The sequence below is a fragment of the Theropithecus gelada genome, chromosome 10 (assembly GCF_003255815.1).
Source record: "Theropithecus gelada isolate Dixy chromosome 10, Tgel_1.0, whole genome shotgun sequence".
In the NCBI taxonomy this organism is placed as follows: domain Eukaryota; kingdom Metazoa; phylum Chordata; class Mammalia; order Primates; family Cercopithecidae; genus Theropithecus; species Theropithecus gelada.
The window spans coordinates 9,314,016-9,324,516 of record NC_037678.1 but is presented as its reverse complement, the minus strand read 5'-3'; the positions used below and the strand labels follow the sequence as shown (position 1 = coordinate 9,324,516).

At 49.3% G+C, this 10,501-nt stretch overlaps 1 protein-coding gene across 1 annotated transcript in view; it reads left to right on the top strand.

Moving 5' to 3' along the window:
* The first annotated feature begins 1,614 nt into the window (after positions 1-1,614).
* Positions 1,615-10,501, top strand: part of L3MBTL2 (L3MBTL2, polycomb repressive complex 1 subunit) — a 25,372-nt gene continuing 16,485 nt past the window's right edge. Inside the window, exons 1-3 of the mRNA XM_025400400.1 lie at positions 1,615-1,792; positions 6,202-6,439; positions 9,934-10,067. Coding sequence (XP_025256185.1) covers positions 1,769-1,792; positions 6,202-6,439; positions 9,934-10,067 — 396 coding nt within the window. The 5' untranslated portion in view covers positions 1,615-1,768. The remainder of the gene's footprint in view (positions 1,793-6,201; positions 6,440-9,933; positions 10,068-10,501) is intronic.

The following is a 10,501-nucleotide window of genomic DNA, read 5'->3' as shown; positions in this document are numbered from 1 at the left end:
GAGAAGCCAAGATGGGCGGATCACTAGGTCTGGAGATCGAGACCATCCTGGCTAACACGGTGAAACTCCCTCTCTACTAAAACTACAAAAAATTAGCTGGCATGGTGGTGGGCACCTGTAGTCTCAGCTGCTTGGGAGGCTGAGGCAGGAGAATGGTATGAACCCGGGAGGTGGAGCTTACAGTGAGCCGAGATCGTGCCACTGCACTCCGTCTGGGCAACAGAGCAAGACTCCGTCTCAAAAAAAGAAAGAAAGAAAGAGAGAAGGAGGGAGGGAGGGAGGGAGGGAGGGAGGAAGGAAGGAAGGAAGGAAGGAAGGAAGGAAGGAAGGAAGGAAGGAAGGAAGGAAAGGGTGACCACTTGAAGGGCTGCTGAAATGGGCCGGTGGCTTGTATTAGAGTGGTAGTGGAGGAAATACAGGATATATTTTGGAGGTAGAAAAACCAACATATTGGCAGCATGGATACAGGGGTTTAGGGTGGAAGGGGTTGAAGGAAAGAAAGACATCTAGGAAGAGTTTCACATCTCCATGGTGGACCTCAAATTTAGGCATATGTTTTGTATGTATTCAGCCTCCACATATTGCATTTAAAGTCTCAATTAATTCACTGGGACACAGCATAGCATAGGGAAGGAATTTGTACTAAATTTGGAATCCCAATCCTGTGTGATCTTGGAAAGTGCCTAAACCTGAAGAGCCACCACTTCCTCTTCTTTCAAACGGTGATAGGATGTGTAAGGGTTTGAAAAGATGTTTGCAAAGCTCCACAACAGCACCTAGAACTCAGGGTGTCTAAAGAGGTTGTGGGAAACCCTAACGGGATGAGGTAGAGAGCCTCAGATTCAAGGTTTTTACCCAGGAGGGAGTGGTGCATGAGGAAGGTTGCAAGATTTTGAGAAGGCTGGACATTTACAGCATTGAGAAAAAGAATATTCCAGTTTCAGCTGACGCGGTGGCTCACGCCTGTAATCCCAGCACTTTGGGAGGCTGAGGCGGGTGGATCATGAGGTCAGGAGTTCAAGACCAGCCTGGCCAAGATGGTGAAACCCATCTCTACTAAAAAATACAAAACTTAGCCGGGCTTGGTGGCGGGCGCCTGTAATCCCAGCTACTTGGGAGGCTGAGGCGCGAGAATCGCTTGAACCCGGAAGGTGGAGGTTGCAGTGAACCAAGATCGCGCCACTGCACTCCAGCCTGGGCGACAGGGCAAGACTTCGTTTCAAGAAAACACACACACACACACATACACAGTATTCCAGTTTCTTTCTTTTTTTTTCTTCTTTTCAATCTGGAGTATTTCAGTCTCTGCCTGAGTTGGAAATGAGTCCCTCTTCTATGCATCCCAGCAAAAGGACACCTTAAATACCTAACCCGGGAGAGTACGAGGTTATTCCTGGAGTCTGGAACAGTGACTATCATAGGTGCTCAGTAACCGTTTAGTGAATAACATCCCAATGAAGTCAAGAGGTTGGCGTAACTGGAACAGTTGGCGTGAGGCGCACCAGGTTTCCAGCGTCCCTGGTTTTCACGTCACTATGGTAACGCCCCACCCTGCACACCCAAGGCGAACTACAATTACCACAAGCGCCCGCGGTTTCCCCGCCCAAAGGGAGAGAATGGCGCGAGCAAGCACGGAACCGGCTTTTCCTCCTTCCTGCAGCGTGATTGGCCCGCGGCTCAGGAAGGCGACCAATGAGTGCTCTCGCGGAGAGCGACGAGGCCAATATGGCTTCCTGCACCTGGTGACGCTTGGCGAAACTGAGGTCTCATGGAGAAGCCCCCGAGTATTGAGGTGAGAAGGAGAGGACTTAGCGTGACTTGGAAGGGGAACCCCGAGATCCTCGCTCCGTGGACCCTTCTTTAGGGCTTTTAGCGACGTCTGGAGGATGGAAGGTGGAAGGATGGATAAACTGAGATAGTTAAACTGAGCCAGGGCCAGAGGCGACTGGCGTTGCTTTTTGCTCCTCTCCTGCTGGGGCCAATGTTCGGCGAGTTCAGGGAGGAACAGCCGTCCCTGGCCTGGGGGAAGGGGAACTAGGTTTAGGATGTGAGAGCTCCTGAATCTTCTTCATCCTCATTGTCTCGTGGCCGTGTTCTTTAGGGCTTGTGAGGCCTGTTACATGAGGTGGGAAGTGAAGGGCGATTAAGGTTGACTGAACATCACTCCTTGTCTGTAACGTTCATGTGCATTATCTTCCAGTACACTCACAGGAATTATGTATTATTCTTTCGTCTTTGTCGTTCAAGCCACTGAGGCTTAGAGGTGGTGCGACGCTCCAGGAAGTTACCCCGGCTGGAAAGTGAAGGAGGTTGGCTCTAAGTCTGTCCGCCTCCGAAACTGTTATGCTTTTCACATTGTACTGCAACCTGGAACCCACTCATCCCTTTTGTTTTTTCTTTCAGACGGAGTCTCGCTCTGTTGCCCAGGCTAGAGTGCAGTGGCCCGATCGCGGCTCACTGCAACCTCCGTCTCCCGGGTTCAAGCAATTCTCCTGTCTCCGCCTCCCATGTAGCTGGGATTACAGGCATGCACAACCACACTCGGCTAATTTTTATATTTTTAGTAGAGACGAGGTTTCACCATGTTGGTCAGACTGGTTTCGAACTCCTGACCTCAGGTGATCTAACTGCTTCGCCTCGACCTCCCAAAGTGCTGGGATTACAGGTGTGAGCCACTGCATCCCGCCTCATCCTTTAATCATTTGGTTTCTGGGCACTTTATATTTGTTTTAAGAGATGGGGTGTTCCTCTGTTGCCCTGGCTGGAGTGCAGTGGTTACTCACAGGCGTGATGACAACACACTGCAGCCTTGAACTCTTTTTTTTTTTTTTTTTTTTTTTTGAGACAGAGTCTGGCTCTCTCGCCCAGGCTGGAGTGCAGTGGCCGCATCTCAGCTCACTGCAAGCTCCGCCTCCCGGGTTCCCGCCATTCTCCTGCCTCAGCCTCCCGAGTAGCTGGGACTACAGGCGCCCGTCACCTCGCCCGGCTAGTTTTTTGTATTTTTAGTAGAGGCGGGGTTTCACCGTGTTAGCCAGGATGGTCTCGATCTCCTGACCTCGTGATCCGCCCGTCTCGGCCTCCCAAAGTGCTGGGATTACAGGCTTGAGCCACCGCGCCCGGCCTGCAGCCTTGAACTCTTGGGCTCAAGCAATCCTCACACCTCAACCTCCTAAGTAGCTGGGACTATAGGTGGTCTCTGTCACCCTGCCTGACAAGGGTACCTATATTTGAACTGTTTCCTTTCTAGCATATTTGCACGTATAGTTGCAAATATAAAGTGGAATAGCTCAAACATTCTGCAAGGGTAAAGGAAAATAATAATGTGGAGAATAAGAATAGCATGTCACACTTTTAGAGCTGTTACTGACTGCTGGAAATAGAACTAGGCTTTACATATTTTAATCTTCATAAGAATTATCTAAAGAAAGCTTATTATCTCTCTTGTAATGATGAAGAACTGAGGGTAGCAAGATAAAATACGCACAAAATCACACAGTTAATAAATGTTAGAGCCAGGATTCAAACCTAGGCAAATCATAGTCTGTGCTTTCAACCAGTAAAAGTTGGCAACGTTTATTGAGCACTTACTATATGCAAGTCACTATTCTGAGTGCTTTGCCTGTATTGTCTCTTACTTCTCCCCCAAATCCTTTTTTTTTTTTTTTTTTTTTTTGAGACAAAGAGTTGCTCTCTATCACCCAGGCTGGAGTGCAGTGGTGCAATCATAGCTCACTGCAGCCTTGACCTCCCTGGGTCAAGAGATCCTCCCACTTCAGCCTCCCTAACCACCACGCCCAGCTAATTTTTTCCAGTTTTTGTAGAGACAGGGTTTCCCTATGTTGCCCAGTCTGGTCTTGAACTCCAGGCTCAAGCAATCCTCCTGCCTTGGCCTCCCAAAGTGCTGCGATTACAGGCATGAGCCACTGTGGCCAGCCCCCAAACCCTGTGAAATAGGTGGTACTATCCTCATTGCACAGATGTGGAAACTGAAACACTGCAAAATTGACTTGCTGCAGGTCATACAGCAAGTAAGCACTAGAGATGGTATTTGAGCTCTTCACACCTTTTTTTTTTTTCCCTTTGAGACAGCATCTCCCTCTGTCATCTAGGCTGGAGTGCAATGATGTGACTATGATTCAGTACAGCCTTGACCTCCCAGGCTCAAGCTATCTTCCCACCTCAGCCTTCTGAGTAGCTAGAACTACAGGTGCATACCACCACCACCTGGCTTTTTTTTTTTTCTTTTGAGACAGTATCTCACTCTCTTGCCCAGGCTGGATAGCAGTGGCATGGTTATGGCTCACTACCGCCTTCACCTCCCAGGCTCAAGCAATCCTTCCACCTCAGCTCCAAGGAGCTGGGAATACAGGCACATGCCACCACACCTGGCTAATTAATTTATTTTTATTTTTTTGAGACGGAGTCTGGCTGTCGCCCAGGATGGAGTGCAGTGGCACCATCTCGGCTCACTGCAAGCTCCGTCTCCCAGGTTCACGCCATTTTCCTGCCTCAGCCTCCTGAGTAGCTGGGACTACAGGCTCCCAGCACCACGCCTGGTTAATTTTTTGTATTTTTAGTAGAGACAGGGTTTCACCCTGTTAGCCAGGATGGTCTCGATCTCCTGACCTTGTGATCGCCCGCCTCAGCCTCCCAAAGTGCTGGGATTACAGGCGTGAGCCACCACGCCCAGCTGAGTCAAATATTTTTATTTTATAGATGAGAAAATTGAAGCCCACAGAAGTTAAATGACTTGCTCAAGGCCCTATAGCTAGTTAGGATCAGAGCTGAATCTAGCGCTATAGTACACCCCAAGATGCCACAGTTATCTGTGTGTCATCTGCCTCTCCGATCCTCTTTGGAGCAGTCTGGGTCCCAAATTAACTTTTCTGTGACTTAAACTGTTTCTGAGTTGAGATCATTTTTTTTTTTTTTGAGACGGAGTCTGGCTCTGTCGCCCGGGCTGGAGTGCAGTGGCCGGATCTCAGCTCACTGCAAGCTCCGCCCCCTGGGTTTACGCCATTCTCCTGCCTCAGCCTCCCGAGTAGCTGGGACTACAGGCGCCCGCCGCCTCGCCCGGCTAGTTTTTTTTTTTGTATTTTTTAGTAGAGACGGGGTTTCACCGTGTTCGCCAGGATGGTCTCGATCTCCTGACCTCGTGATCCGCCCGTCTCGGCCTCCCAAAGTGCTGGGATTACAGGCTTGAGCCACCGCGCCCGGCCAGAGATCATTTTGATGTAATATTGAACAGAGAAGACATTTCTTTTTTCTTTTTGAGACAGAGTCACTCTGTCGCGCAGGCTGGAGTACGGTGGTACGATCTTAGCTCACTGCAACCTTCGCCTCCCGGGTTCAAGCAGTTCTCTGCCTCAGCCTTCCAAGTACCTGGGATTACAGGCGCCTGCCACCACACCCGGCCAATTTTTGTATTTTTAGTAGAGACAGGGTTTCACCATCTTGGCCAGGTTGGTCTTGAACTCCTGACCTCGTGATCCACCCGCCTTGGCCTCCCAAAGTACTAGGATTTCAGGTATGGGCCACCATGCCCGGCTAAGAATTAATTTGTAATATATATCTTCTACCCCAGAAAGTCTTTGTGAAGTACCTTAGGATATTTCACTTTTTTTTTTTTTTTGAGATAGAGTCTCGCTCTGTCACCCAGACTGGAGTGCAGTGGCACAATCTTGGCTCACTGCAGCCTCTGCCTCCTGGGTTTAAGCGATTCTCTGCACCAGCCTCCCGAGTGACTGGGACTACAGGCACCCACCACCACACCTGGCTCATTTTTTTTTTTTTTTTTTTGTATTTTTTAGTAGAGACAGGGTTTCACCGTCTGGGCCAGGCTGGTCTCAAACTCCTGACCTCAGGTGATCTGCCGGCCTCGGCCTCCCAAAGTGCTGGGATTACAGGCGTGAGCCACTGCACCCGGCCCTCATTGTTACACAGTATTCTATTTGAACCATGTTAAAATATCATCATTTGTAAATCCACAGAGGAGCCTAGTGAATTCCTAACACATATTTTCTGTCTTGTTAAGCTGTTGTATTGCATCATGGTGGAGAAATGTGGAAATAGGAGTAATGATCCTGGTATTTGGAAGGTTCCCGGGAGTGTGAGGGGGCTGATAGCAGATCTGCAGCTTCTCCCCCGTGCACTAAAGCCAACCATAATTCTTTCTACCTGGTTTGTGTCATCCTCCATTAGGAGACCCCATCTTCAGAACCAATGGAGGAAGAGGAAGATGACGACTTGGAGCTGTTTGGTGGCTATGATAGTTTCCGGAGTTATAACAGCAGTGTGGGCAGTGAGAGCAGCTCCTATCTGGAGGAGTCAAGTGAAGCAGAAAATGAGGATCGGGAAGCAGGGGAACTGCCGACCTCCCCCCTGCATTTGCTCAGCCCTGGGACTCCTCGCTCCTTGGATGGCAGTGGTTCTGAGCCAGGTGCCTTCAGAGTGTCCCCTGAGGATGGAGAGGAGTCAGAAGATTATAGAGGAAGAGGGGGATGGATATAGGCTATATGGGCAGAGCCATCCATATGTAAAAGGCTGTTAACTGTGATTTCTAAGGGAGCAGATGTGTAAGGATCTGTAAGGGAGACAGAAGCACCCCAAGTAGCCACAGCAGTACTTCCTTTGCTGAATTTTTTTTTTTTTTTTAAGACTTGAGTCTCGCCCTGTTGCCCAGGATGGAGTGCAGTGGCATGATCTTGGCTCACTGCAACCTCCACCTCCCGAGTTCAAGTGATTCTCGTGCCTCAGCCTTCCAAGTAGCTGGAACTACAGGCACCCACCACCACACCCAGCTAATTTTTGTATTTTTAGTAGAGGTGGGGATTCACCATGTTGACCAGGCTGGTCTCAAACTCCTGAACTCAGGTGATTCACCCACCTCGGCTTCCCAAAGTGCTGGGATTACAGAAGTGAGCCACTGTGCCCGGCCCCAGTCTAATTTCACATTGTGACTTCATTCATTCTTTCATACAACTAATGTGTATTCAGCACAGTTTAGATGCCGCTGAATAACACGGTGCTGCTTTTTTGTGTAAGTATATACAGTGGATTTCCAGCCTGGATGTTAGAAGATAGGAAATCTAAAGTGTTTTGGTTCTTTTCTGAGAAGGGACAAATAGCTTGTGGCTTGGAAGTCAGGGTGGGAGTGGGGAGGTAATACACGATAAAGTGACCCTGGGTAGGAGGATTGGGTTGGGGGCGGGTAGATGAGAATCCCTGTGGATCATCTGGAAGCCAGTTGAGTTCAGAAATGTGATGCTTGGACAGCTGCTGAACCCCTGTGTCACAGCCTCCCATGTGTGGGCTGCCTGTGAAGAGAGGCAGGCTAGTCTGTGATGACACTGCCATCCCTTGGATCCCAAACTTTTTTTGTTTTGAGACAGGGTCTCATTCTGTCACCCTGGGCTGGAGTGCAGTGGTGTGAAAATGGCTCACACTGCAGCCTTGACCTCCTGGGCTCAGGCAGTCATTCCACCTGAACCTGCTGAGTAGCTGGGACTACAGGTGTATGCCACCATGCCTGGCTAAGTTTTGTGGGTTTTTTTGTAGAGACAGGGTTTTGCCATGTTGCCCAGGCTGGTCTTGAACTCCCAAGCTCAAGTGATCCCCCACCTCGGCCTCCTAAAGTGCTAGGATTACAGGTGTGAGCCACTGCACCCGGCCCCAAACTTGTTACAAGAGTAATCTAATACTCTTTGCTGTTGAATCTTACTTCCTTTTTTATTTTTATTTTATTTTATTTTTTGAGATGGAGTCTCGCTCTATCGCCCAGGCTGGAGTGCAGTGGCGCAATCTTGGGTCACTGCAAGCTCCGCCTCCCGGGTTCAGGCCATTCTCCTGCCTCAGCCTCCCAGGTAGCTGGGACTACAGGCGCCCGCCACCAGGCCTGGCTAATTTTTTGTGTTTTTAGTAGAGATGGGGTTTCACCATGTTAGCCAGGATGGTCTCAATCTAACCTTGTGATTCACCCACCTCGGCCTCCCAAAGTGCTGGGATTACAGGCGTGAGCCACTGCACTCAGCCTTATTTCCTTTCTATTCATGTTGTCTTCATCCCTTGCCTGTTTTATCTTTCTCTCTTCTATCCTCTTCCAATCCTTCTTTTAGAATCTTAGGATTTAGAACTAGAAGGAACCATTAGAGACCACTTAGACCAGGGATTCTGCACATTAGAATCATCTAGGGGAGCTTTTAACAAACTATAGGTGCCAATCTCCCATCACAGACCATTAGAATTTTAGGTTCAGGTTTTTTTTTTTTCTTTTTTTTTTTTTTTGAGACGGAGTTTCGCTCTTGTTGCCCAGGCTGGAGTGCAATGGCGCCATCTCAGCTCACTGCAACCTCCACCTCCTGGGTTGAAGGGATTCTCCTGCCCCATTCACCCAAGTAGCTGGGATTATAGGCGCCCAGCACCACGCCTGGCTTTTTTGTATGTTCAGTAGAGATAGGGTTTCACCATATTGGCCAGGCTGGTCTATGAACTCCTGACCTCAGGTAATCCACCTGCCTCGGCCTCCCAAAGTGCTGAGATTACAGGTGTGAGCCACTGTGCCTGCTCAGGCATTTTTAAAAGCTCCCCAGGTGGGTCTAATAGTGAAGTCACGGGCCAGGCGCGGTGACTCACTCCTGTAATCCCAGCACTTTGGGAGGCCGAGGCAGGCGGATCACCTGAGGTCAGGAGTTCAAGACCAGCCTGCTCAACATGGCGAAACCCCTACTAAAGATACAAAAAATTAGCCGGGCGTAGTGGCACACGCCTGTAGTCCCAGCTACTCAGGAGGCTGAGGCAGGAGAATCCCTTGAATCTGGGAATCGGAAGTTGCAATGAGCAGAGATGGCGCCACTGCACTCCTGCCTGGGTGACAAGAGTGAAACTCCGTCTCAAAAAAAAAAAAAAAATGAAGTCACAATTAAAACACTGATCTAGCCGGCCGTAGTGGCTCACGCCTGTAATCCCAACACTTTGGGAGGCCGAGGTGGGCGGACCATGAGGTCAGGAGATCGAGACCATCCTGGCTAACATGGTGAAACTCCATCTCTACTAAAAATACAAAAAAATTAGCCGGGCTTGGTGGCGGCACCTGTAGTCGCAGCTACTAGGGAGGCTGAGGCAGGAGAATGGCGTGAACCTGGGAGGCAGAGCTTGCAGTGAGCCGAGATCGTGCCACTGCACTCCAGCCTGGGCGACAGAGTGAGACTCCATCTCAAAAAAAAAAAAAAAAAAAACACAGATCTAGTTCAGTCCCTTTACTATATAGATGAGAAAATAGAGCCATAGAGGTTAAATGACTCTGGCACTTTTTCTTCCTATAAATTTTTTCTCTTCTTTTTTTTTGAGACAGTGTCTTATTTTGTTGCCCAGGCTAGAGGTACAGTGGTGCAAACATGGCTCACTGAAGCCTCAACCTCCTGGGCTCAAGCAGTCCCCCCCTCCACTTTAACCTCCCAAGAAGTTGGGACGACAGGCGTGTGCCATCACACCAGGCGTTTTTTTTGTTTGTGTTTTTTTGCAACAAGGTCTTGCTGGGTTGCCCAGGATGGTCTCGAATTCCTGCCCTCAAGCAATCCTCCCTCTTTGGCCTCCCAAACTGCTGGGATTACAGACAGGAGCTACCATGCCTGGCCTCTTCTCACTTTCCTCTCACAAACTTTTCAACACTCACCTATTCCCCCAGTTGTCCTCATGGATTTCCATTAGCTCCTCTGTTGACATATGCAGCCAAGGGAGGCCAAGCAGCAGCACTTTGTTCAGGTAGATTCAGGATATACATGCCAGTACCTCCCATTCCTTCTCTTACTCCATTAGCCTTGGTCGGGGCAGGGGCTCACCTGGTTAATGCAGTGCCCCAGGTTTTGAAGGGCCCATCATTTTGTTTGCTTTGAGGTGGCCGTATCGGGTGAGTCATGTGCTAAGTTCTCTTCCCAGCTGTCTGTGAGATGTGTGGTATCGTGGGTACAAGGGAAGCCTTCTTCTCCAAGACCAAGAGGTTCTGCAGCGTCTCCTGCTCCAGGAGCTACTCCTCCAACTCCAAGAAAGCCAGTATCTTGGCTAGATTACAGGTGAGAGGCAGTCACCTGGGTCCTTCCCAGGGCCTTTGGTGCTGAGATAGGAGCCACTAATTGACTGAAGGCAAGGGCCAGGAAAGTTTAAAAAGACCCTTGCTGGTGGCCAGCTGGTATTTATTATGTTCTCAAACTTCAGTGGACAGAAGAATCCATTTATGGAGCTTTTTAAATTATAGGTTCCTGAAGCTACCGTCCATTCCCTACCCTCATCCCCCAGAGTCTGGTGTATTCGGTACATTTTAAACAAGAACTCTGGGGGAGTCTGACACCCTTGGTCTTCACCCCACACTTTTATACATCCTTTGAAAGGAAGCTGGGAAACAGGCCCAAGTTTCACCAGCCATGGTGGCTTCAGGAAGTCCGTGCCTTGTCTGACTCCATGTCACAGGCAGCTACCTAGAAAGTCTTGCCAATTTTCTAAATTACTG